The 27,644-nt window shown below is 45.5% G+C and overlaps 1 protein-coding gene across 1 annotated transcript; it reads right to left on the minus strand.

The window, feature by feature from the left end:
* Window positions 1-207: 207 nt before the first annotated feature.
* LOC136572956 (alcohol dehydrogenase 1-like) lies at window positions 208-26,242 on the minus strand. Its single transcript, XM_066574004.1, has 9 exons — window positions 26,132-26,242; window positions 19,738-19,839; window positions 18,634-18,775; window positions 16,625-16,712; window positions 14,681-14,900; window positions 12,095-12,355; window positions 11,790-11,925; window positions 10,897-11,035; window positions 208-485 (listed from the first exon to the last, which is right to left on the minus strand). The coding sequence occupies exons 1-9, from the start codon at window positions 26,147-26,149 to the stop codon at window positions 461-463; spliced, it is 1,131 nt and encodes a 376-aa protein (XP_066430101.1). The 5' UTR covers window positions 26,150-26,242; the 3' UTR covers window positions 208-460.
* Between the last annotated feature and the right edge of the window lie 1,402 nt (window positions 26,243-27,644).

The raw sequence follows: 27,644 nt of genomic DNA on the forward strand, positions 1-27,644 counted from the left end.
TTTGAGCGATCATCTTGCCGTGTAAATGCGCACAACGATTATCGCTCAAAAGATGTCTTTTCAGCGACTTTTGAGTGATAATCGTTGTGCCTAAATGGGCCAAATAGATATAATAAAGGGTTCACATAATTTGATTTTAGGAGCAGGAAAAAAATTGTCTACATAAACTGAAAGGACAGCAAAAAAATCAATTGCACACAGTTTTCAGAGCTATAAATGGCAATATTTTATTATTTATGGCAAGTGCTAGAAAGCAATACCAATGTTTAAAATCAGACCTCACAAAACTGGAGCTTCACATCGTAATAATCCATCAGGACAGCTCAATTGTTTTTTCTAGCAAAGAAGATATTATTATACGCTGCCGACATTCTGTAAAATTTAACTTCAGATTAATATTGCATCTTGCATGTTGATAACAAGGGATTTCTTCGATAGATGAGGACCAGGATTAGGCTCTTTAAAGACACAACACTGTACGGATGCTAGTAGAAGAAAATACATTTGTTAGACATCTGTGGTTTATACAGTATCAAGCTTTATGCATTTTCACCTTTTAAAGACCACTGTGTAGAAATATTTATTAGAGATGAGCGAACGTACTCGTCCGAGCTTGATATTCGTGCGAATATTAGGGTGTTCGAGATGCTCGTTACTCATAACGAGCACCACGCGGTGTTCCGGTTACTTTCAGTTTCCTCTCTGAGACGTTAGCGCGCTTTTCTGGCCAATTGAAAGACAGGGAAGGCATTACAACTTCCCCCTGTGACGTTCAAGCCCTATACCACCCCCCTGCTGTGAGTGGCTGGGGCGATCAGATGTCACCCGAGTATAAAAATCGGCCCCTCCCGCGGCTCGCCACACATGCCTTGTGACTTAGCTGAGGGAAAGTGCTGCTGCTGGTGCTGCTGTAGGGAGAGCGTTAGGAGTCAGTGTAGGCTTCAAGAACCCCAACGGCCCTTCTCAGGGCCACATCTACTAGTGTGCAGTACTGTGTTAGCACAGTAATTTTTTTTTTGTCCAAAATTGGATCTGCAGAGCATTGCGCCCTGCAATAGGGACAGAAGTGGGGGTTAGGCAGGGAGAGTGTTAGGAGTTAGTGTAGGCTTCAAGAATCCCAACGGTCCTTTCTAGGGCCACTTCTATCCGTGTGCAGTACTGTCCAGGCTGCTGTTAGCAGTGTTGCATATTTTTTTTTCTTCTCAAAACCGGCTGTGCAGAGCATTGCACCCGGCATTAATACTACAGGGATAGAATTGTGTAGGCAGGGCCAGAAGACATTTATTATTCATTGAATACACGCAGTGGGGTCTTCCCTTTGCTAAAAAGGAAAAAAATTATATTTGGCCAGCCTGTGTCAGTCCTAAGGTCTCCGTGTACGTGTGTGCTGCGTGGACAACGTACAAAAATCAGACGCAACCAGCTATGCTTTACTGCAGGCTTGCGCCATTGTCTTTCCTGACTGGCAAATACCTGCTCTGCTAGAGTTAATAACTCTGCTACACTAAAGTTGTGTGTCACTTTTTCAGGGCCACACTACAGTTCTAAAAGTTATTGTTCATTGAATATACGCAGTGGGTCCTTCCCTTTGCCAAAAAGGAAAAGAAATTATATTTGGCCTGCCTGTGTCAGTCCTAAGGTCTGCGTGTACGTGTGTGCTGCGTGTACAACGTACAAAAATCAGACGCAACCAGCTACGCTTTACTGCAGCCTAGCGCCATTGTCTTTCCTGACTGGCAAATACCTGCTCTGCTAGAGTTAATAACTCTGCTACACTATACTTGTGTGACACTTTTTGAGGGCCACACCACAGATATTAAACTTCTTGTTCATTGAATATACGCAGTGGGTGCTTCCCTAAGCTAAAAAGGAAAAGAAATTATATTTGGCCTGCCTGTGTCAGTCCTAAGGTCTGCGTGTACGTGTGTGCTGCGTGTACAACGTACAAAAATCAGACGCAACCAGCTACGCTTTACTGCAGCCTAGCGCCATTGTCTTTCCTGACTGGCAAATACCTGCTCTGCTAGAGTTAATAACTCTGCTACACTATACTTGTGTGACACTTTTTGAGGGCCACACCACAGATATTAAACTTCTTGTTCATTGAATATACGCAGTGGGTGCTTCCCTAAGCTAAAAAGGAAAAGAAATTATATTTGGCCTGCCTGTGTCAGTCCTAAGGTCTGCGTGTACGTGTGTGCTGCGTGTACAACGTACAAAAATCAGACGCAACCAGCTACGCTTTACTGCAGCCTAGCGCCATTGTCTTTCCTGACTGGCAAATACCTGCTCTGCTAGAGTTAATAACTCTGCTACACTATACTTGTGTGACACTTTTTGAGGGCCACACCACAGATATTAAAATTCTTGTTCATTGAATATACGCAGTGGGTGCTTCCCTAAGCTAAAAAGGAAAAGAAATTATATTTGGCCTGCCTGTGTCAGTCCTAAGGTCTGCGTGTACGTGTGTGCTGCGTGTACAACGTACAAAAATCAGACGCAACCAGCTACGCTTTACTGCAGCCTAGCGCCATTGTCTTTCCTGACTGGCAAATACCTGCTCTGCTAGAGTTAATAACTCTGCTACACTATACTTGTGTGACACTTTTTGAGGGCCACACCACAGATATTAAACTTCTTGTTTTTCATTGAATACACGCAGTGGGGTCTTCCCTTTGCAAAAAAGCGAAAACATTATATTTGGCCTGCAGGCTTGCGCCAATTTATTTCCTGCCTGGGAAATCAAATCACTGGTAATACAGCATGCTGAGGGGTAGGGGTAAGCCTAGAGGACGTGGACGTGGACGTGGCCGAGGACGCGGAGGGCCAAGTGAGGGTGTGGGCACAGGCCGAGCTCCTGATCCAGGTGTGTCGCAGCCGACTGCTGCGCGATTAGGAGAGAGGCATGTTTCTGGCGCCCCCACATTCATCGCCCAATTAATGGGTCCACGCGGGAGACCTTTATTAGAAAATGAGCAGTGTGAGCAGGTCCTATCCTGGATGGCAGAAAGTGCTTCGAGCAAGCTATCATCCACCCACAGTTCTGCGCCATCCACTGCTGCAAATCCGAATCCTCTGTCTGCTGCTCCTCCTTCCTCCCAGCCTCCTCCCTCCACTACAATGACACCTGCTCAGGAGCGGGCAAACTCCCAGGAACTGTTCTCGGGCCCCTGCTTAGATTGGGCAGCAGCGGTTCCTCTCCCACCAGAGGAGTTTATCGTCACCGATGCCCAACCATTCGAAAGTTCCCGGGGTCCGGGGGAAGAGGCTGGGGACTTCCGCCAACTGTCTCAAGAACTTTCTGTGGGTGAGGAGGACGATGACGATGAGACACAGTTGTCTTGCAGTGAGGTAGTAGTAAGTGCAGTAAGTCCAAGGGAGCAGCGCACAGAGGATTCGGAGGAAGAGCAGCAGGACGATGAGGTGACTGACCCCACCTGGTGTGCAACGCCTACTCAGGACAGGTCTTCAGAGGGGGAGGCAAGGGCATCAGCAGGGCAGGTTGCAAGAGGCAGTGCGGTGGCCAGGGGTAGAGGCAGGGCCAGACCGAATAATCCACCAAGTGTTTCCCAAAGCACACCCTCGCGCCATGCCACCCTGCAGAGGCCGAGGTGCTCTAAGGTCTGGCAGTTTTTCACAGAGACGCCTGACGACCGACGAACAGTGGTGTGCAACCTTTGTCGCGCCAAGATCAGCCGGGGAGCCACCACCAACAGCCTCACCACCACCAGCATGCGCAGACATATGATGGCCAAGCACCCCACAAGGTGGGACGAAGGCCGTTCACCGCCTCCGGTTTGCACCGCTGCCTCTCCCCCTGTGCCCCAACCTGCCACTGAGATACAACCCCCCTCTCAGGACACAGGCACAACCGTCTCATGACCTGCACCCACAGCCTCACCTCCGCTGTCCTCGGCCCCATCCACCAATGTCTCGCACCGCACAGTCCAGCCGTCGCTAGCGCAAGTGTTGGAGCGCAAGCGCAAGTACGCAACCACGCACCCGCATGCTCAATCGTTAACCGTCCACATAGCCAAATTTATCAGCCTTGAGATGCTGCCGTATAGGGTTGTGGAAACGGAGTCCTTCAAAGCTATGATGGCAACGGCGGCCCCGCGCTACTCAGTTCCCAGTCGCCACTACTTTTCCGGATGTGCCGTCCCAGCCCTGCACGACCACGTCTCCCGCAACATTGTACGCGCCCTCACCAATGCGGTTAGTGACAAGGTCCACTTAACTACGGACACGTGGACAAGCACAGGTGGGCAGGGCCACTACATCTCCCTGACGGCACATTGGGTGAATTTAGTGGAGGCTGGGACAGAGTCAGAGCCTGGGACCGCTCACGTCCTACCCACCCCCAGAATTGCGGGCCCCAGCTCGGTGGTGGTATCTGCGGCGGTGTATGCTTCTTCCACTAAAGCACCCTCCTCCTCCTCCTCCTCCTCAACCTCTGTCTCGCAATCTAGATGTGTCAGCAGCAGCAGGACGTCGCCAGCAGTCGGTGTCGCGCGGCGTGGCAGCACAGCGGTGGGCAAGCGTCAGCAGGCCGTGCTGAAACTACTCAGCTTAGGAGATAGGAGGCACACGGCCCACGAACTGCTGCAGGGTCTGACAGAGCAGACCGACCGTTGGCTTGCGCCGCTGAGCCTCCAACCGGGCATGGTCGTGTGTGACAACGGGCGTAACCTGGTGGCGGCTCTGCAGCTCGGCAGCCTCACGCACGTGCCATGCCTGGCCCACGTCTTTAATTTGGTGATTCAGCGCTTTCTGAAAAGCTACCCACGCTTGTCAGACCTGCTCGTAAAGGTGCGCCGGCTCTGCGCACATTTCCGCAAGTCCCACACGGACGCTGCCACCCTGCGCACCCTGCAACATTGCTTTAATCTGCCAGTGCACCGACTGCTGTGCGACGTGCCCACACGGTGGAACTCTACGCTCCACATGTTGGCTAGGCTCTATGAGCAGCGTAGAGCTATAGTGGAATACCAACTCCAACATGGGCGGCGCAGTGGGAGTCAGCCTCCTCAATTCTTTTCAGAAGAGTGGGCCTGGTTGGCAGACATCTGCCAGGTCCTTCGAAACTTTGATCAGTCTACCCAGGTGGTGAGCGGCGATGCTGCAATCATTAGCGTCACCATTCCTCTGCTATGCATCTTGAGAAGTTCCCTGCAAACCATAAAGGCAGCCGCTTTGCGCTCGGAAACAGAGCCGGGGGAAGACAGTATGTCGCTGGATAGTCAGAGCACCCTCCTGTCTATATCTCAGCGCGTTCAGGAGGAGGAGGAGGAGGAGGAGGATGAGGAGGATGAGGAGGAGGGGGAAGAGACAGCTTGGCCCACTGCTGACGGTACCCATGCTGGTTGCCTGTCATCATTTCAGCGTGTATGGCCTGAGGAGGAGGAGGAGGAGGAGGATCCTGAAAGTGATCTTCCTAGCGCGGACAGCCATGTGTTGCGTACAGGTACCCTGGCACACATGGCTGACTTCATGTTAGGATGCCTTTCTCGTGACCCTCGCATTCAACGCATTCTGGCCACTACGGATTACTGGGTGTACACACTGCTCGACCCACGCTATAAGGAGAACCTTCCCAGTCTCATTCCCGAAGAGGAAAGGGGTTCGAGAGTGTTGCTATACCACAGGACCCTGGCGGACAAGCTGATGGTAAAATTCCCATCCGACAGCGCTAGTGGCAGAAGGCGCAGTTCCGAGGGCCATGTAGCAGGGGAGGTGCGTAGATCGAGCAGCATGTACATCCCAGGCAGTGCAACAGTCTTTAAGGGCCTGGCCAGCTTTATGGCTCCCCAGCAAGACTGTGTCACCGCTCCCCAGTCAAGGCTGAGTCGGCGGGAGCACTGTAAAAGGATGGTGAGGGAGTACGTAGCCGATCGCACGACCATCCTCGGTGACGCCTCTGCCCCCTACAACTACTGGGTGTCGAAGCTGGACACGTGGCCTGAACTAGCGCTGTATGCCCTGGAGGTGCTTGCTTGTCCTGCGGCTAGCGTCTTGTCGGAGAGGGTGTTTAGTGCGGCTGGGCGAATCATCACAGATAAGCGTACCCGCCTGTCAACCGACAGTGCCGACAGGCTAACACTCATCAAGATGAACAAAGCCTGGATTTCCCCAGACTTCTCTTCTCCACCAGCGGACAGCAGCGATACGTAAGCAATACGTAGGCTGCACCCGCGGATGGAAGCTACGTTCTCTCTCACCATCCAAAACGGGGACATTTCTGCTTCATCAATCTGTGTCTAATATTCCTCCTCCTCCTCCTCCTGCTCCTCCTCCTGAAACCTCACGTAATCACGCTGAACGGGCAATTTTTCTTAGGGCCACAAGGCTCACTCATAATTTTTCTAAACAATTTTTAGATGTTTCAATGCTCTGAAAAGCGTTGGAACTTTAACTTGAACCAATTTTTCGTTAAACTGGGCTGCCTCCAGGCCTAGTTACCACTTAAGCCACATTAACCAAAGCGATTAATGGGTTTCACCTGCCCTCTTGGTTGGCCATGGCCAATTTTTTTCAGGTACATTAGTACTGTTGATACAGCAATTTTTGTGGGCCATCGCCTACAGTGTAATCAAATAAATTTTTAGCCCACCTGCATTAAGCACGACATTACTACCTCAGCTGTGTTGGGCACTGCAATGGGATATTTTTATGTACCGCCGGTGGGTTCCAGGAAGCCACCCATGCTGTCGGTCGACAGGGACTTCACCATAGGGAGTTGTACCTGCCTGTGTCTATGAATTAAAAAGCCCGGTCTGACTGGGGCATGCAGAGACACCTTGACAGAATGAATAGTGTGTGACACATAGGTTCCCCATTGCTATGCCCACGTGTGCAGCTCCTGATGGCTGTGGCACAGGATTTTATTTCTCATTGCTTCTGTACAGCATTGTGGGCTATCGCCCCGCCACTTTGGTGTGCGCTGTGGGGGGGAGGGGGGGGGGCGGTTGGGCAGCATGTAACCCAGGAGAAGTGGCAGTGGAGTGTCATGCAGGCAGTGATTGTGCTTTGTTGGAGGTAGTGTGGTGCTTAGCTAAGGTATGCCATGCTAATGAGGGCTTTTCAGAAGTAAAAGTTTTTGGGAGGGGGGGGCCCACTCTTGCCGCTATTGTGGCTTAATAGTGGGACCTGTGAACTTGAGATGCAGCCCAACATGTAGCCCCTCGCCTGCCCTATCCGTTGCTGTGTCGTTCCCATCACTTTCTTGAATTGCCCAGATTTTCACACAAGGAAACCTTAGCGAGCATCGGCGAAATACAAAAATGCTCGGGTCGCCCATTGACTTCAATGGGGTTCGTTACTCGAAACGAACCCTCGAGCATCGCGAAAAGTTCGTCCCGAATAACGAGCACCCGAGCATTTTGGTGCTCGCTCATCTCTAATATTTATCCATCCCTAAAGAAATTTAGCTTCAGTTTAGATTATATTTGATTGTTCTAGAGAATTTACAATGAATTCCTTAAAAGAAATGTGTCATTAAAAATGATCAATTCGATAAATGACGTTCCTATGTTAAACAGATTTAAGGATTTTTGGGAATTTTCAAAAATTTTCAATTTCACGATCTACAGTATATTACAAAAAAACCTCCTAAAATCCTGCAGTTTACATAATGATCATTAAGCCTAATAAAATTCTCACACATCTGATTCTGTAGAAAAATGTCTCAGCAATAGAGATGAGCGAGCACCAAAATGCTCGAGTGCTCATTACTCGAGTCGAACTTTCAGTGATGCTCGAGAGTTCGTTTCGAGTAACGAACCCCATTGAAGTCAATGGGCGACTCGAGTATTTTTGTATATGACTGGTGCTCCGCTAAGGTTTTCATTTGTGAAAATCTTAGCAAATCACCAAAGTCATGTAAAAAACATAGAAATGGATAGGGCAGGCGACGAGCAACATGCAGGGCTGCATTTCGGGCTCCGAGGCCTCACTATTAAGCCACAATAGTGGCAAGAGTGGGACCCCCTCCCCCCACTGTCAGAATAACGATCATTCTCCTCTTCCACAGCTGTAACAGCTGTGGCAGAGAGGAACGATGTTAGCCCATTGAATTCAATGAAGCCGGCAATACAGCCGGCTCCATTGAAAGCAATGGGCTGCCGGAGAGTGCGGGATGAATTTTCGGGAAGGGCTTAAAAATATAAGCCCTTACCTGAAAAAGAAAGATTTTAGTGTAAAAAAGAATAAAAATGCAGGCATTCTCTTCAATGGAGCCGCTGCTGCTGCCGGCGACTCCATTGAAGACAATGGTCCGCTGGCACACCTGAATTCTTTTTCAGGGAAGGGCTTTACATATAAGCCATTCCCTGGAAATGAATTAAAAGTGATTTAAAAAAAAAAAAAATAGATACTCACCTCTAGAGATGAGCGAGCGTACTCGGAAAAGCACTACTCGCTCGAGTAATTTGCTTTATCCGAGTATCGCTGTGCTCGTCCCTGAAGATTCGGGTGCCGCTGCGGCTGACAGGTGAGTCGCAGCGGGGAGAAGGGGAGAGCGGGCGGGAGAGAGGGAGAGAAAGATCTTACCTCCGTTCCTCTCCGCTCTCCCCTGCAGCTCCCCGTTCCGTGCCGGCACCCGAATCTTCAGGGACGAGCACAGCCATACTCGGATAAAGCAAATTACTCGAGCGAGTAGTGCTTTTCCGAGTACGCTCGCTCTTCTCGACTCACCTCCCTTCAGCTGCCGGGGCACAGCCGCGTCTTCTCCTGCTGTCCCCTGCACTGTGGTGCTGAACTGCTGTCATTCAGCTGAGAGCTGCGCTGAGCCAATCAGAGGCAGCACTCACTCACCCATTCATGAATTCATGAATGGGTGTGAGTGAGATCTGCCTCTGATTGGTCAGGCTGTGACCAATTAGAGGCAGCTCATTCAGCAGGCGGGGATTTTAAATCCCCGGCTGCTGAATACTACAGAGAGTAGTTCAGGGGAACTGCCAGCTGGCCGCAGCTGAACTCCGTCTGCCGGGACAAGGTGAGTATATATATATTTTTTTATTTTTACACATTTCTGGATGAATTGCAGGGAAGGGCTTATATATTTAAACCCTTCCCGAAAATTCATTGTGTGATCGCCGGCAGCCCATTGCTTTCAATGGAGCCGGCTGTATTGCCGGCTCCATTGAATTCAATGGGCTAACATCGTTCTGCCGGGACAAGGTGAGTATATTTTTTTTTTTACTTTTTACACATTTTAGGATGATTTTCAGGCAAGGGCTTATATTTTTAAACCCTTCCCGAAAATTCATCCCGCGCTAGCCGGCAGCCCATTGCTTTCAATAGAGCCGGCTGTATTGCCGGCTCCATTGAATTCAATGGTCAGTGCTCGTTTAACGAGCATCTCGAGCACCCTAATACTCGAACGAGCATCAAGCTCGGACGAGTATGCTCGCTCATCTCTACTCAGCAATCATCTTATCACCAGCAGGATTACAATAAGTGGTGACACATATATAAAGATGTGATTGTTCTCCATAAAAGAAACTAAGCAATCTTGTAGATATGATACCTTTCAATGGCTAACAAAAATAAATGTTATAGCAAGCTTTCAAACCTACTTAGGGCTCTTCCTCAGGCTTATAAAAGATAACATATAAAGATAACATAGGATACATTATTCACAATAGTTGATCAGAGGTCGCCACCCCCCCACTCCATGCACAATGACCTCTGCATGTCACAGAACACAGCTAGAAAAGTCTGCCAGAGAAGTTGATAGTTCAACTTGTCCTGATTGTGTGAATCCCTTACGATTTATACTTTAAAGTACATGTAAGCAGCAAATGGAAAAGGACATTGCCCATAGTCAAGCACGAAGATATGTATATAATATATAGGCACAGACATGGTGTGATTAATTTGCACTTTTAAAAAAATTTCAGAACAGGATGAGTAGACATTAAATACTTAATTAGTCCAACGATAAGGGATGTGAAAGTTTTATGGTCCCCAAATTGGAGTAAGTTGGAAAGCTCGTTATATCATCATGTTTTTTGTTAGCCATTAAAAGGTATCATATCTACAAGATTATTTGGTTTCTCTTGCTGAGAACAATCACATTTTTCATCTGTAGTAGGTTTGTGTAATTTCTGTACACTAGGTATATGCTAGACCTTTAAAAGGGTTTTGTCATTTGCAAAATACTTGATAAAACTTACTTCTTGCAACCCAGTAAGAGTCCTGCACTGTACTCCCTCTTCCAGATCTATGCCATGCTCTGAGATTTCCAATAGGTCATGTGACTATGCTGAATCCCGATTCTTACATTTCCAATGATGTAGCTTTCCTTGTAAGCTGTTTACTTCCAGCCAGGGCACTGAATGCTCTGTCACTAGTGACTCAGTGTTCACTCCTTGGTCAGAACTGCTGAATCCTTGGCTGTTTTGGACACAGTGGGCAAACAGCATTGATGACTTCATAGCTTGTTACGCTTCAATAGTCACTCTTTGAATCTACAGCGTGAATGGCTATAGGTAACTGGAGTCTCGATATGGCCGTGCTGAAGTGAAGTAGGTGGGACTAGACTATATATTGTAGAGTAGTGAAATGGGCAGAAGCAGTGCTCTGAGGTTAGAAGTAGTGCTACAGCGCTATTACTCATAGGAATTGACCCTGCTGGCCAGAGGTGGAAGTGCTGCGCTGCCATTGCTGCTCATGTAAACCAGCATGAACAGTTGACAAATGGACACAAGGGGAGCATGGCAGCAAAAATAAAGTATTCGATTTGAAGGTTGGATCACATTTAAGGCTGTGCTGGGCAGAAGAGTAGCCATATTAAAATTAAGCTTACATGACAAAGCCCAATAAAGTTTATTGTCATTTTACAATATAATTTTTATATTAGTTTACAATTAGATTATTTTAAGACGTAAAGCATACCTCTCTCCCTTGCGCAGAAGTTCAAATCCTTCATTGATCTTCTCAAGTGGTAATTTGTGAGTTATCAGACCATCAAGCTCAAATTTCTTATTCATATAGTCCTCCACAAGTTTTGGCACATCATCTTTAGTCTTCCAACCTTTCCCAACAAACACAATTGTTATTCATAGACCACAAGAAGCTGTTGGCAAAAAGTGCATCAGGTGTGTCACCCCTTATTCCTCATAGATGCTAACTTCTTGCCGAGGAGGGCCCTCACTCCTATTCTTCAGATTGCTTATTAGTAATACTGTATGTAATGCCTTATTTGGTCCGTACATGTACCCGCTGGTTTGTAAAGTCCAGTGAAATTTGTTGTCGCTATATAATGATTATAATTATACATTTTTAACTACATACTATACAGCAAAAGAAATGCAAACTATGATGATGGAATTTTTTTTTCATACCCTTCCCTCAAAAAAAAAACACAAAAAGAGAAACAAAGCAAACTGATATGTTGGAACTTATGTTGCAATTGAAAAAAATACAACTCTACCTGCCTCAAATAAGCATAAGCAATGTGAAACATGCGGTTAAAACCAGGCAGATGTACTGTAGTTTAAACTAGGTACATTGGGGTTACTACTGTGACCTTCATGATGTTACTGTTTTGTGAGGCAAACGGGTTTTTAATTTAGTAACTCCAATGTGCTTCATTTTACCCAAATGCACCTTGATTTACTGTTGGTGTTCAGCTCAGACATTCACCTGATGACAGACTCAAGTCAACTTTTATACAATGTGGTTGACTAGCTCTGCGTTGTACGATACAAACGAAAATCATCACCAATTGCACAGTCTTTACACAAGTTCTAATACCTATTCTCAAAATGTTCTATATAATGTATTACCTCCTAAAACAGATCCACACAGAATTCGCCCGGTCAGCATTAACATGGGATCAAATGTCATGGTAGCATTTGAAGGAGCTACGCCTACAATCACAGTTTTTCCACAGCCAAAGAAACTGGATGAAAGAGCAGATGTCTAATGGAAAAACACAAAAAAGTATAATAAAATAAAAAACAACTCACTATGACTTCTATGGTTACTGTTCTGTCAATATTGAACTGGGACCCAGATTTTCTAAGAGAGATGGCTGGCATTTATTGTTTCATAATTTACGATAGTAAATTTTTTTTTGTCGTCCACATACCATGACTCCAATGTTTCCAATAACCTCAAAGGCATAGTCTACTCCGCCATCAGTCATCTCTGCCAACACTTCATGGATAGGTCGGTCGTAATCTTTGGGGTTGATACATTCAGTGGCTCCAAGCTCTTTGGCTTTTGCAAATTTGTCGCAGTTTATATCAACTCCAATAATCTTGGCTGCACCAGCTACTTTACATCCAATAATCACAGACAAGCCAACTCCTCCCAGACCAAATACTACACAGGAAGAGCCGGGTTTGACCTGTAATAAGTGAAATAGTAGAACAGTTGCATCAACTGCTGAAAATGTGAAAAGCTAAAGCATTAACATGGTTTTCCAGTCCTGTAAATATTGATGATCTATCCTCTGTATGAGTTACCTACACTACATCAGCCTAGCTCCAACACAAAGCACCTTACTGATCAGCTGAAGTGAGTCTTCCGCCACGCCGCAGCTGCTTCACAATTCTATCACTTGTTCAGTGACCCACAGTGGTACTGTAAGGCTGCCTTCATATCTGCATTGGAACCTACAAATACAGTTTCCATCACAGATCCCGCACAACGTATTGTAAGAAATAGCACTACATGTAGTGTTTTTTTCTTCTGGTAAAATGACAGGCAGCTGAGCGGAAACTGAAAGGACCCCAATATAGTCAATGCGGACTGTTCTGTTCCATCATAAGATGGACCCGTTAAGCCAGGAGATTCCTCTTTCATGCTCCCCAAACAGAGCAGGAAAATTGACTTCCTGCCACAGATGTGAAGGCAGCCCAACTCTTTTCAATTGACATGGGAATGGAATGGGGAAAAAAGACAATTCTGCATTTTAAATTTACATTGTTCACTATTGGACTTATATTACAGGTCATCTGTTTTGTTCTGTGGATATGTCCGATTAAGACCTTGCCAATCATATAAAGATTTCTATTATTGCACAATAGCAGAACATTTCTTGATTTCATGGCATCAAAAATTGTAAAGTATGTTTGGAAATATTTTACATATTCTAGTTGAAAATGTTTTTTCAAACTTTGCCCAAACTTGGTGCTTTTACTAAATATACAATAATTCTATCAGTCTATTTTTACCACCTAAATGAGGAGTGTCTAGTTTTGAAAGTGGGGTAATTTGTGGGGGTTCTTTCGTTTTGGCCGCTCAAGGGCTCTACAAGTGGGCAATGGGACCTAATTCACCTTCAAGCAAAATGTCTGTTCTGAAAGCCACCGGCTGCTCCTTTTGGTTCGGGCCCCATTGTGCATGCAGACAGAAGATTAGGACCACAACGGGTATGTTTCTTTTATTAAAGTAAACATAAAATATACTAGTATACAATTTATATGTAAGATGATTGCCAGTGATACCGGTGCTTATACAGTTTTATAAGCTGCCATAAAAACAATCTTTAAGGGCTCAGTCACACGAGCGTTTTGAAGCATGAATTTTTAAATGCATGAGTTATGGGTTCAAAAATTTGCATGACCGAAGCGGGCACCGCGGCAGAAAAAACGCTGCTAGCAGAGTTTATCCGCTCAAAAAAAAACGCTGCCCACTATCCCCTACTGCGGCTTTGACAGCTGCAGCAGGGGATTCCTTGAATGGGAAACCCCTGGATGCTGTCACATCCAGGTGTTTCACCTGTGGTCAATGGGGCTGGCGGCAGCTGTGGTGGCCCCATTGACATACAGAGAATATCGCGATCCTCTGCTACAACTGTGACAGCTGTGGCAGAGGATTTCTTCATCTCCGCAGGGAGTTCCATTGTCACTGGAGACCATGACAGCATTGTCACAGTGTCTAGTGAAAATTGGAATCCCCGCGGAGATGTAGAAATCCTCTGCCACAGCTGTGACAGCTGTGGCATTGGAGAGCGATGTTCTCCCATTGAATTCAATGGAGCCGGCAATATAATCAATCCAAAATGTGTAAAAAATAAAAAATAAAAAAGTATACTCACCTCTCTGCAACTGCCAGGGCTTAGCCGCATCCAGCCTTCTCTTCTCCTGCACTGCTCTGAGGTTTTTTCAGCAGACAGGGATTTAAAATCCCTGTCTGCTGAAAGGGCTGCCTCTGATTGGCTTAGCACTGTGAATAAATTAGAGGCAGCTCTCGGCTATTGAATGACAGCTGAGAGCTGCCTGTGATTGGTCCCTGCGCTCAGCCAATCAGAGGCAGCACTCACCCAGAGGCAGCTGTATTGCTGGCTCCATTGAATTCAATGGGAGAACATCGCTCTCCTCTGCCACAGCTGTCACAGCTATGGTAGAGGGTCGCAATCTTCACTATATGTTCTCAATGGGGTCGGCGCTGCTGCCACCAGCCCCGTTAAGCGCAAGGTGAAAACCCTGGATGCGAAAAAATTAAACTGGTTTGCCGCAGTTACATGCATACTTTGAACTGGTGTCCAATAATTTTTGCCGCGTGCGTTTGTGCGAATGTTAAATTCGCATGTGCCTCCTCCCATTAAAAAGCATTGGTTCTATTTAGATGCGTCCGGCAAACGCAACTGACAAACGCGCGTACAAATGCCTGTGTGACTGAGCCCTAAACTGGTAATGAACAGAACTAAATCAAACATAGAAGTTACCTTAGCAATTTTCACAGCTGACCCATATCCTGTAGAGAATGCACAACCCATGAGGAAAACCTTATCCAGTGGTGCATCCGGATGTATCTTAGCAACTGCAATGTCATCAACCACTGTGTACTCCGTAAAAGTGCTGGTATTGACGAAGTTATAAACAGGTTTCCCCTTGCATGTAAATCTAGTAGTGTTGTCCAATAGCAATCCCGTGAATTTCCACATGCTATTTTAAAGAAATGGAAAAAGACGTTGACTGGAAACCTTCTATAATATAAGGTTTGTCACTTATAGAATTATCTACAAAATTTCAGCTAGATTAAAAGGGTTGTCTCACCTCTAGCTCTTTTGCTGCAGGAAGCAGACAGCTCTGTACCTTGCGCAGTGGTCTGGGTTGGTATTGCAGGCTAAGTCTCATTCACTTTAATAGAACACAGCCTGCAGTACCAACCCAGGCCACGGTATAATGTACAGAACTGTCTACTGCAAAACAGCGAGAAGTGAAAATCAATAAGAGCCGTGCCTACAGTTCCAAGCCCTGCGCACTACATGGGAGGTCGGCGCGCAGGCTTCCGCTCTGACCTCTGTGCATTTGGAGCGAAAGCCTCCGTGCTGACCTCCCATAACGGCCAGCAATTGGAACTGCAGGCATGACTTTCATTGGTTTCAATGAGAGCCGTGCCTGCAGTTACAAGCGCCGGCCACTACACAGAGGTCAGCGCAGAGGCTTCCGCTCCAACTTCTGTTATTGCGGCGCTGACAGCATGTGCCCGTGTAGTGGCCCAGAGTTTTCGGGTCCCGTCCAGCACTTTAGAATGCATGTTCTATGTTTGTCTTGTGTCATAGTTATGAGTGCTGTGTAAGTTAGTGTTATGTGTATTAACACCTCCAGGCATTAAACGGTTAATGTCTGGTGATGTCTGGAAAATGTATCAATTTGTCTAGTTATGTGTATTGGTCTTTGTGCATGTGAGTTAGTTGTGTGTCAGGTGGAGAGTTGAGAGCTGGAGGTTGAAGAGAGAGGAGGTCCAGTGATGGAGGTTGACTGTGGATATATATGCCTTGTGAAAACCCGAACTGCACGAGAGTGAGAAAAGAGGCGATAGATGTAAGCCTACGTATAATCTGTTACTGTTAAAGTTACTACGTACAAGTTATTTCCTTGTTATGTGGAAGAGGAGAAGTTTGAGTAAAAGAACGAGACCTCGTGTTCCCGGTTCTTGTTGAAAAGGTACTTTCTGTGTGTGGACTACTTTTATTCAAGATGGGTAATCCGCCACTGAAGTAGAAATGTTGGTATCATGGTGACAAAACAGGAACTTAAGGTAACCCAGGTTACGAAACGTGATCTCCCCTGTTGATAATGAGGTCTGATACTTAGCCAGCCATTGGGAGGAGACAGTAGAACCTCTGTGACAGGTTGCTATTTCTTTACTCCGCTGTCTCTTCAGCTGAGGGCCTGCTCCTCGAACGCTGCACCCGCCCAGCTGATCGGTCGGGATCCCAAATGACAGACCCCGGCTAATTAACTACTGATGACCTATCCTGATGATAGGTTATCAGTAGTATTTTTCACTGAAAAACCCCTATAACTTGAGGTTTCAGAACACCAGATGCCAAGTAACACTGGATTCTTGTGTTTGTCTGTAGGTCCCCTAAAGCAGTGTTCCCCAACTCCAGTCCTCAGGGACCACCAACAGGTCATGTTTTCAGGATTTCCTCAGTATTGCACAGGGGGTGTAATTATTGTCAGTGCTTCAGACATTGCAACAGGTGTTCTTACCATAGGATATCCTGAAAACATGACCTGTTGGGGTCGCTGAGGACTGGAGTTGGGGATCCCTGCCCTAAAGCACCAGACTCTGGGTACAAGTGTTATTTTGGATTCATTATACCTGTAACCCTGGGGTTAAGAAAGTGTTAAATGTACGAGATTACATAAATACTTACTCAGATTTGTCACAAAAATTACTGTCAGGATTTTTACAACATCTGCACTTTCCACATTGAGGAATGCACAATGGGATGACTTTATCACCTGTAAGAAATAAAATGTGGGAATGAATATATTGTTAATTAGAGATGAGCGAGCACCAAAATGCTCGGTTGCTCGTTACTCGAGTCGAACTTTCAGTGATGTTCGTGAGGTCGTTTCGAGTAACGAACCCCATTGAAGTCAATGGGCGACTCGAGCATTTTTGTATATCGCTTATGCTCGCTAAGGTTTTCATTTGTGAAAACCTGGGAAATTCAAGAAAGTGATGGGAACGACACAGAAACGGATAGGGCAGGCGAGGGGCTACATGTTGGGCTGCATCTCAAGTTCCCAGGTCCCACTATTAAGCCACAATAGTGGCAAGAGTGAGACACCCCCCCCCCCCCCCCGCACTGTCAGCATAAAGATTGTTCTCCTCTGCCACAGCTGTAACAGCTGTGGCAGAGAAGAACGATGTTAGCCCATTGAATTCAATGGAGCCGGCAATACAGCCGGCTCCATTGAAAGCAATGGACTGCCGGCGAGCGCGGGATGAATTTTCGGGAAGGGCTTAAATATATAAGCCCTTCCCTGCAATTCATCCAGAAATGTGTAAAAATAAAAAATATATATACTCACCTTGTCCCGGCAGAACGATGTTAGCCCATTGAATTCAATGGAGCCGGCAATACAGCCGGCTCCATTGAAAGCAATGGGCTGCCGGCGATCGCAGGATGAATTGTCGGGAAGGGCTTAAATATATAAGCACTTCCCTGCAATTCATCCAGAAATGTGTAAAAATAAAAAAATATATATATACTCACCTGGTCCCGGCAGACGAAGTTCAGCGCGGCCGGCGGCAGTCCTCCTGAACTGCTCTGAACAGCTGTGAGTAGTATTCAGCAGCCGGGGATTTAAAATCCCCACCTGCTGAATGAGCTACCTCTGATTGGTCACAGCCTGACCAATCAGAGGCAGATCTCACTCACACACCCATTCATGAATTTATGAATGGGTGAGTGACTGCTGCCTCTCATTGGCTCAGCGGTACCAATCAGATTGGTCCCTGTGCTGGCACATCACAGAGCCAGAGCCGCGGGAGAGGTGAGTGCCACGCTGGTCCCTGCAGGGGCTCGGGTCGGGTCTCTCGCAGCGGGATCCAACCCAGCCAACTGCAGGCGGCCATAGGAGCTCTAGACACTAAATGGAAGAGTATTTTCAATTAAAACTATTTGCAAAGTTGCTTCAGTTTAGATGACTAGATAGCAACAAAAACATTTTCACAAAAGTTGTACATTGCCTTTAACCCCTTAAAGACATGGCCTATTTTGGGCTTAAGGATGCAATGATTTTTGGCAGATTTTCATATCCATTTTTCAAAAGCTATAACTTTTTATTTTTCCACCGACACGGCTGTATTATGGCTTGTTTTTTGCATAACGAGCTGTAGTTTTTATTGGTGCCATTTTTGGATACATAGACTATATTGTAAAACTTTTATTATTTTTTTTATGATAGCAGGAGAAAACACATCAATTCTGCCCTAGTTTTTTTAACAGCGTTAATTGTACTGCATAAATGATGCAATACAATTTTTCTGTGGGTCGGTAGGATTACAACAATACCAAATTTCTTATATTTTTTTTACATTTTTCCAAATAAAAAACATTTTTTTGGAAAGTATTTTTTTTACTAAATCGCTGCATTCAAAGTCCTATAACTTTTTATTTTTCCATGGACAGAGCTCTATGGGAGCTTATTTTTTGCGAGACAAGCTGTAGTTTTTATTGGTACTATTTTTAGGTAAATATGGCTTTTTTGATCATTTTTATAGCGTTTTATTGGGAGGCAAAATCAGTCTTTTCGGTTTGTTTTTTTTACACTTTTGGCCGTGCAGGATAAAAAGAGTGTTCAATTTACTGTACACATCGTTACAGATACAGTGATACTAAATTAAAGCAATCCTTCAATTTACGAGTCTTACCAGGTTGCAGGTTTGTTACTCCTTCGCCAACACTCTCTACAATCCCAGCGGCTTCATGGCCCAGTATGATAGGGAATTTTATGCTACTCAAGTCACCATGTATAACATGATCATCTGAACGACAAATTCCAGCTGACACAATCTGGAGGAATACATAACATTTTACTGTACATTGAACTCTTGGGAGTGAAATTGAGATACTACCAAGTCTAACTAAAATATCACAGACGGCATAATCCATGGTTACATTTACAGCAGGAAGGTCTGTTTACCTTGTCCAAAATAGTATTACCTAAGGTTTATGTATTTAGCAGACAGTGCATGAAGTTTATATATTTTCTTTATGTTTCTTGATCTCCTCCTCTGCTAGAAAAGGAAGAAACAGCATGGTGGTTTAGGGAATATCAATAATTTTACAGGATCATTAGAAATTATACCTAGGGAAGTAAAGAAATAGGTGCACCAGAATCCTCAGACTAAAAAATAAGAGAGTTTCAGATAGAATGAAGGACATCAAGTACCAAAATCACAATTTCCTTATTTATGTATAACAACCCTTAAATAGCAGATAATAAATGTGAAGAAAATATATTAGTACCTGAAAAAGGCAATTATCAACAAGCTGTTCCTTAAATGCCCCAAAATCCTAATATGACCCTAATAGGCTCTAATTTTCTTCTGTGCCTAGATGGGGTATGTGCCCGGATAAAAGCAGCCCCGCCAAGGTATGAGATAGAGGCCGAAACATGCACATTAATTTCCTACTACTACAGAGTCCACCGCTAATATGGCATGTATTGAATGTTGTAGTAGTAGTGGAGATCACTGTAGTATCGGTAGAAGTCACTGTAGAAATGGTAGAAGCCAATGTAGTAGCAGTAGAGATCAATGTAGTAGTGGTAGAGGCCATTATAGTAGCAGTAGAGGTCACTGTAGTAATGTTAGAAGTCACTGTAGTAATGGTAGAAGTCAATGTAGTAATGGTGGAGGTCACTGAAGTAGCTGTGGGGGTCACTCTAGTAGCTGTGGTGGTCATTGTGCTTATGTTGATCTGGTTGCAGAGTAATTTAGGGTGTGAAAGGGTGAGGGTGCGTTAAATATCACCTTTATGCGAACTTCATGAGCCTTTGGTGGTGCAACCTCAATCTCTTCAATGCTGAGTGGCTGTTTGGGTCCCCAGCAAACAGCAGCTTTACATTTGATGACCTGAAAGTGAAATAAAGCAGTATAGTCAGCTGCATACATCAAAAGATAATATCCACTCTGTTTCCCAATTCACAATTTTCAACCCATTCTCGGAACCAGTTTAAAAATTGTGCTGACCCAAAGGAATCTACTGTAGCACGTGTGGCCAGAAGGCTTTTGTCACGGTGACGCCAACACTCCGACTGGACCCGAAGAAATAACAGTAGTAGTTTAGAAATCTGGGAGTGTACAGATTTACTAACTTTCATATTTTTGAAATACAAGAATGAATCTACAATTCTCCGGTGAAGTGCTTGGAACAGATACAAGTAGATGCAGTATTAAGCAAGCAATTAAACACAATGAGAAAATAAAAAGATATTTATTTATTTATGACCTGACTTCAACGCTCTCTCCTTTTCCTTTTTCCTGAACTGGTTTGATTAGACAATTTCCCCACTAGCTGCTTTAGGTAAAGGCTTGATTTAAGTTTAGTGAAGTGTATATGAAGCAGAGGGACAAGTAGCTGAAGGCTAAACCTGACTTTGACTTCACCGGGTAGTTATGACTCACACTTTGTAACAGGCTGACCTCAGAAAGGTTCCCCTCTGCCTCTGCTGCGGGGTGCCCAGGGAGCAGGTTTAAACTTCGCTCGACCTCGGGTGAAGCGTGCTCCACTGCTGGATTACTCTTGTACGGGTATCTCCTCCTCTCCAACATGACTGACTGATGCTATCTCCACCTCCTCTGACTATTCTCTTTCTTAACTGCTCACTTACTCCTGCTTGTAATGACTGTGGATGTGGAACCACTGTGTAAACCTACCGGGTAGGTGATGATCCAGCCCCACAATCCAGATTGTGTCTGAACAGTGCGCCTAAATCACCTCTCTCAGTTCCCACACTTTCTGGACTCCTCCTCCTGCATAGGCACTTGTGAAGTTGCATCTCTGCCCTTGGGCTCTGCACCAGTTAAATTGAATCTGACTTTCAGCCAATGTCAACGTCAGTGCTAAGTTCTAGGCTTAAAAAAGAAGGGGAGAAACAGGGTCTGTCCTACAGACGGCACCTTCTGTATCCAGGGACAGCATACAGACAGGTGTGGCAGGACAAGTACAGCAGTGAGTCTTCTGTAGGACCCACTAGGCCACTACAATAATATGTCTAAAATTGGAACAGAAATAGCTTCTATTTGAATACTGAAATTGTAGGGTTGTAGGATAAGTCATGCATTTTGCACACGTCCAAGCCAGTCGGTGATCTCAAAGACATAGATTACAATTGATAGTACCTGGCAGCCTTTATATCTAATCTTGTGAACATAATTAGAAGCTGTAGGCGGTTTAGATTCATTCCCAGTTCTGCCTTCAAAAGATGCCAAAAATTCTATTTGCTGTTTAAAGGGAACCTGTCTTCAAATATAAGCACCATAAACTATGTGGAGTCCGGAGAGACCCTTTTCATGCTCACCTGGTCCGTCGTTCCTGCGAGTTTCCATATAAAGTGTCAGCGACGATCATTAAAGCTTCATCACTGTTCAGGCCAAATTCAAACCATTTAAAAACCTGCCTGTAAAAAATGCAGATTGTCCATCCAAGTGGAGCTCTGCATCACATCACAAGGTGGCAGAATTATTCCGCATCCAAGTCAGCAGCTTATTCTGCAAATCCCGCAACAAAACCCTCAAGTCTCATTACAGATTTTGGTGCGGAATCTGTGTGTGTAATGTGGACCAATTCCGCCCATCTGAAAGCACCCTGTTTTTTGACTTCCATATGTCATCTGTTTTTCACGTTCACAAATGAAAATTAGATGCTTAGCTAATTGCGGCTTTAGACGAGCATATGCACAAATACGCCCACCTTAGTACATCATATTTGCACGGTGAATGAGTTTGATTTGCACCCGTATCAGCGCATTGTATAGTAGTTTTTTGCGCATGTAGGCTATGTTCTCATACACGCACGACACCCCCTTGCCCGCACTGATTGAAAAGGCTATTTAGCTCAATGTGGTCCAGATGTGTTCTCTTTCACAGAATTGCGCAGGTGGAATGGGGCCCTTGGTGCGCAAATATGCAGGAAAATAGAGCACGTCCTATTTTTTTTGCACGCTCAAGAAATGCATCTGCAAAAAAAGGGAAATAAGAATGAACCCATTGAGCAAAAACGTGTGCAGCTATGTTCGCCTGAAGCTGCCCTAACACTACTTCCTGATCAGTCAATGTTTCATTTTCTGCGCCACTTACCAATGGATTCCTGACATATGCATGCACATGGACGCTATTTTATTTTTTTTTGCATCCCCGCTAACTTGAATTGGCGAGTCTTGGAGCAAAATAGTGCATGCTGCAATTTATTTCACACCGACTATGAACTATGAGGGAGATTTATTAAGACCGGGATTTCTAATGCCAGAATATTATCCTGGTGGGCGCACGATGTGCCTAATGTATGCAGAGGTGCGTGTCTCTTCATATTTTAGGTGCCTCTTGGGCAATCCCTGCACCTACGCAAAAAGCTCTGCCAGCTAGGAGTTGGAATAGATTTCTAACATAATTTATGTCAGCTTCTGGCACAGATTATATATAAATATTAGAGATGAGCGAACGTACTCGGATAAGCACTACTCGTCCGAGTAATGTGCCTTATCCGAGTACCGCTGTACTCGTGCTGAAAGATTCGGGGCGCTCCGCTGCTGACAGGTGAGTCGCAGCGGGGAGCGGGGCAGAGTGGGCGGGAGAGAAGGAGAGAAAGATCTCCCCTCCGTTCCTCCCCGCTCTCCCCTGCAGCTCTCCGCTCCGCAGCACGTCCCGAATCTTTCAGCACGAGTACAGCGGTACTCGGATAAGGCATATTACTCGGACGAGTAGTGCTTATCCGAGTACGTTCGCTCATCTCTAATAAATATGTCAGGCCCCTCACAGACATTGCCTTTTTTCTGAAAAGTCGTGTACACAGGTGTACATGACAAAAAGTCAAATATTTTGCACAAACTGTCCTTATGCAAAAGATTTAGACTTTTTATATCTATTTTCACTTTATAAATCTCCCCCTATGTGTTTGTGTGTTGTCTGTTGTGTGTTGTCATTCTCAACATGGACAGTGAGTATGGTCGGGTAATTTAAGCCTACCGTAAATATCACTATTCCAATAGCTTGGTGTGACCCTAAGGGTATGGTCACATGGCAAAATCACTGATTTTCTGTGGCAAGGATCCGCACACTTAGTTAGCCCTGCAAAATGGGCAAATTCTGCCTGTGGAACTCCGAAACACAAACAAGCGTTTCCACATCAAAAAGTGACTTATCACTTCTTGACACTGAAATACCATTTTTGGCATTGGAATTCCGCATGTGGATTTTGCCCATTGACAGAGCAAACTCCGTGTGCTGAGGTGTCAAAACGGAGACAGAAACACATGTATTTTGAGACATTTTTGAGACAGAAATTTCCATATTAAATTCAGGAAGGATCCGCCCTGCAGACATGTCCTTAGGGTATGTTCACACATGGCAGACTTGTAGATTTTCCCCAGTGTATTACCGATGAAGCAATTTGAACTGGCTTTTGAAAAATCTTGTTCACATGTTGCTGGAAAAATCCACAGCATAAACTAACCCGCTATGTGACTTATACAACCCAATTCCAAAAACGTTGGGATGCTGCGTAAAATGTCAAGAAATGTAAAGAAAAAAAGAAAGCAATGATTTGGAAATCTCATATTCATATTTTATTCACAATGAAACATAAAACACATATCAGAAGGGGAAAGCGAGAAAAGCAGCACTGACGCTCAGAAACTGATAAGCAAATTTGTGATATTGCCGCAATTTTCTTGCGGTGATATCACGATCACCCCTGTGAAACTAGCCTTAGGCCTCGTTCACACGAGCGTGTATTTGTGCGGGCATATGTGCACACAAAACTGCCCGGCTATTAGAATCATTAGTTAACTATGATGTGTTCACATGTTTGTCTTTTACAGGTGTGCAAATTCGCGCACCTGTAAAAGATAGGACATCCGTGCGCCAGGAAGGTCTGTGTTGCGTGTAATTATTCCCTGCAGGGATTCCTATCATCACTGAACCCTGTGACAGCACTGTCACAGGGTTCAATGATGATGGCACTCCCCGCGGGGAATAAAGAATCCCCTGCCACAGCTATCACAGCTGTGACAGCTTTGGCAAAGGAACGCAATGTTCTTCCATTGCTTTCAATTCAATGAATAGCTGAGCGCTGACTGAGTACTGTGACCAACCACAGGCAGCACTACTCGTATTCACAATTATATCAGCAGCAGCACTTTAGGGATAAATCAAAGTCCCCGTTGTCTTTCAAAGCCGTATTAACAGGCGAGGAGGGAAACAACTGCGAAGCCCAGCAGGGTCCGGATCATGACCCAAAACAGAAATCCTAAACAATAATAAACAAGAACTTCACCAGTTCACGCATTCTCCACATAAATCAGAAGCGCATTTTTTCGAGCACATACGCGTGCACAAATACATGCTTGTATGAACGAGGCCTTAGGGTGCGTTCACACGAGCGTGTTTTTGTGAGTACTTAGGTGCATACATACATGCGCACCTAGGTACGAGCAAAAACACGCGTGAACACAGCTGCGTGCTTGTTGTCAATGGAGCCACGGCTGCTGCTTTACATATAAGTCCTTCCCTGAAAAAGAAACATTTTAGTGCCAAAAAAAAAAAACCTTACCACTCCGCTGCTGCCGTGACCCCCACGTGCATGAAGAACACATCTGCTGCATGCACCCCCACTAGTTAAAAGAATTCCCTGCTGCTACATCTGCCACATTTGTGGCAGATGCAGCAGAGGAATTCTTCAATTCTCAACCGCAGCTGTCACAAAATAGTGTGAAAAAAAAAAATCTATACTCACCTGCCAGGGCTCAGCCGCGACTTCTGGCGCTGTCTCCGGCTCTGTAGTACTGAGCTATCAGCAGCCGGGGATTTAAAATCCCCGCCTGCTGGTAGCTCTAATTGTGATGTTCTGCATGGCAGTGGCGGTCAGGTAATTTTTTTTTTTACTTTTTTCTGCTGGGGTGCCGACAGACCATTGTTTTCAATGGAGCCGCCGGCAGCAGCCGCGGCTCCATTGAAAACAATACGTGCATTCCCTATCGTGCACGCATGTCCTATCTTTGCAGACACTCACCTGCAAAGTACGGACATGTGCACACACCATAGGGAATGCATTGATGTAAATACAAGCGTGTTTTTGTGTGTGCGTATGCACACACAAAGACACGCTCTTGTGAACCCACCCTTAGGGGGCATTCAGACTTTTACTACAATTGCACTGAAAGCCACGGCAGATCGCAGCACAACCACACGTGCTTTTAACTACACCAACTAAATGCCAGAGGCCGCCTGCAGACAAGCAGGTCGGATCTGGCGGCGAGAATTCTGGCTGCGTGACCCGACCCGAGCGCCTGCAGAGACGAGCGCGTACTCACCCGCGCCCGGCGGCCCGGCTCTTTCATGTGCCGGCTGCCCGGCAGCCGGCGCATGCGCAGACCGGAGCCGGCGGCCGAGTGAGCAACGTATCTGTGCGAGGCTCTGCGAGCCCCGCACAAAAATAGGACATGCCGCGGTTTGTTTGCCGCGCGGCATTTCGCGCGGCCAAACCGCGGCCGTCTGCATAGGAGTGCGTATTATAATGCACTCCTATGCAGGCTTTGAGCGGCGGAAATCCCGCGGGAAATCCCGCTGCGGGATTTCCGCCCGTGTGCAGGCGGCCAGAGCCAGAGAGAAATTCAGGAATGTAAGGTCATGGCCGCACAAAGTTATCTACAAAACATTTCATAATACAAACAATGTTCCATTGCCCATTTTTTAGCACAGGAGGTGAAGTGGACGAAGTTCTTTTCTTCTGCACTGACTGCCAGCCCCATAGCCTTGAGTCGTCTTATAAATCCATTAATGTTGCACATTCAGCTGGAAGCTCAGAGTGATAGTGGCATTAAACAAGGACAAACATTAAGCAATTCAACAGGTAGTATTCTTACATTATCTTTTGCTGAATGGAAAAAAAATAATTGATATATGGGCATAAGTATCGGGGGTGTAGAGGGTGCAGTCGCACCTGGGCCCAGGAGCCCTAGGGGGTCTATGAAGTCTTTCTTGCAAACCAATACTATGAATGAAGCTTTATAGTTTTGGGGCCGAGTTCCAATTTAGCACTAGGGCCCCGGAGTTTCAGGTTATGCCTCTGCACACATGTATATATATATAAAGTTGAGTCATACTCCACAAGTGAGGAAGATCTGGACACATTAGAGCTCTTACTTACTTTTCCAGCAGTTGCCATGTTATACTTCCTTTCACAAAGCTGTCCAGAGATGACTACGAACAGTTTGCACAGTTTTCAGTTACTCTTCCTAATTCACCTCCCATTTCCTGCCCTCCTTCATGGCTAAGTGCCTCGTACTCCTCCCTTTAAAGCAGCATTTTTATTATGAAGTAAGGAATGCTGAGGCTCCACTAAGAGCTTCTTCACATAACCATATTTGTTTGTGAAAAAAACCCTGTGCGCAATAGGCCCCCCAAACATCAGTCGGGGCATTTAAATTCAAAGTCAAAACATCGCTGCTGATTTTAACATGGAGGAATAAAATAGACTTTTAAATTATTTACACCATATCTGCTGCCACTCTTCTTTCTTGATTACTGGGATTATCTACACGGAAGTATGGGTTCTGACTTCTGAGTGGCATTTGGCAAAACGATACAAGGGCCTCAGCAAGTGTTTTGTTCGAAATTGGTGTGCTGCTAGCTATACAGATTGGAGATGAATTTAAATGCCACTGTCAGAATTGACGGTTCCGTTTAAAGGGTTAACAGCTTCGATGAGCAGCATGGCTTATCGGAGCTGTTCCAGGCGATTGCATGCTGTAAGAAACAATCGGTACCTGCATTGTATAGAGCGAAAATGCCCTGCAATCTTCCTTCATACATAACCCAAAGCGGCAGGACGTTACTGCATGTCCTGTAGCATTAAGGGGCTAAAAATACTGCCCATGATAATTTCCCCCAACGAGGACTAGTTGCACCAACCATGTTGTTGATCCAGGTTTAGTTAAACTGCTGTTGAACTTGGTTTAAGAAAGATTTGCAAAAGCAAGTTCACCTAATCTGCAGTCAAGGGTAGAACCTAGAAGAAATGTATCACATATGGTTATTGGTGACTGTAGAGCGGGTGATATTACCAGCATTCATAGCAATCATAAAAACATGGTCGCTATCAGCAGGAAATGTGGATATGAGTTCACCACCCAGGAAAAGCCTATCAGGCTATCAGCCTAGACCGCCAGCTTGGATTTTGGCTACTAAACAAAGTTCACCTAGTTTGATTTGCCAAAATCAAGGGATCAAATTGAACCTAGATTTTAACCAAGATCACAGGCAAAAAAGTGTAAGTGCAACGTTTTTCTATTTGATCTTAGATCAACTCTTGTTGATCTCAGATTAAAACTTTGGTACAACCGGCCCTGAGTTATCTTGTAGACTACAGCAGTTGCACCATAGTTTAGGGCGCCAGTACACTACTGCCGCTAGTGCTCGCAATTCATGCAGTTTATTGAACCAAACAGAGAAGTGTACCGTGAGTGTAAGGTGAGAAGTGCCTGTCTGCTGGTCTATGGCGACTCTGTAGCGTCTGCCACAGAACCCACTCAATGGCCTCTACGTGGCGTTAACTGTTGAATATATTAAAAGTGTTAATGATTCGTGGGTACAACGACTCTCCGGACAGCTCTCTGACAGGAATTAGCTTAACTCACAGCACTTCCGACATCTGACTAACA

Source organism: Eleutherodactylus coqui, chromosome 7 (genome assembly GCF_035609145.1).
Source record: "Eleutherodactylus coqui strain aEleCoq1 chromosome 7, aEleCoq1.hap1, whole genome shotgun sequence".
Lineage (NCBI taxonomy): Eukaryota > Metazoa > Chordata > Amphibia > Anura > Eleutherodactylidae > Eleutherodactylus > Eleutherodactylus coqui.

Bases quoted from the DNA above. Each gene is read 5' to 3' on its own strand.
- LOC136572956 (XM_066574004.1), bottom strand. The intron at 11,926-12,094 runs GTATGTGGACGA...TTTTTCCATTAG, and splicing joins TTGGAAACATTGGAGTCATG to ACATCTGCTCTTTCATCCAG. The intron at 486-10,896 runs GTATGCTTTACG...TTCTTCTACTAG, and splicing joins CTTCTGCGCAAGGGAGAGAG to CATCCGTACAGTGTTGTGTC.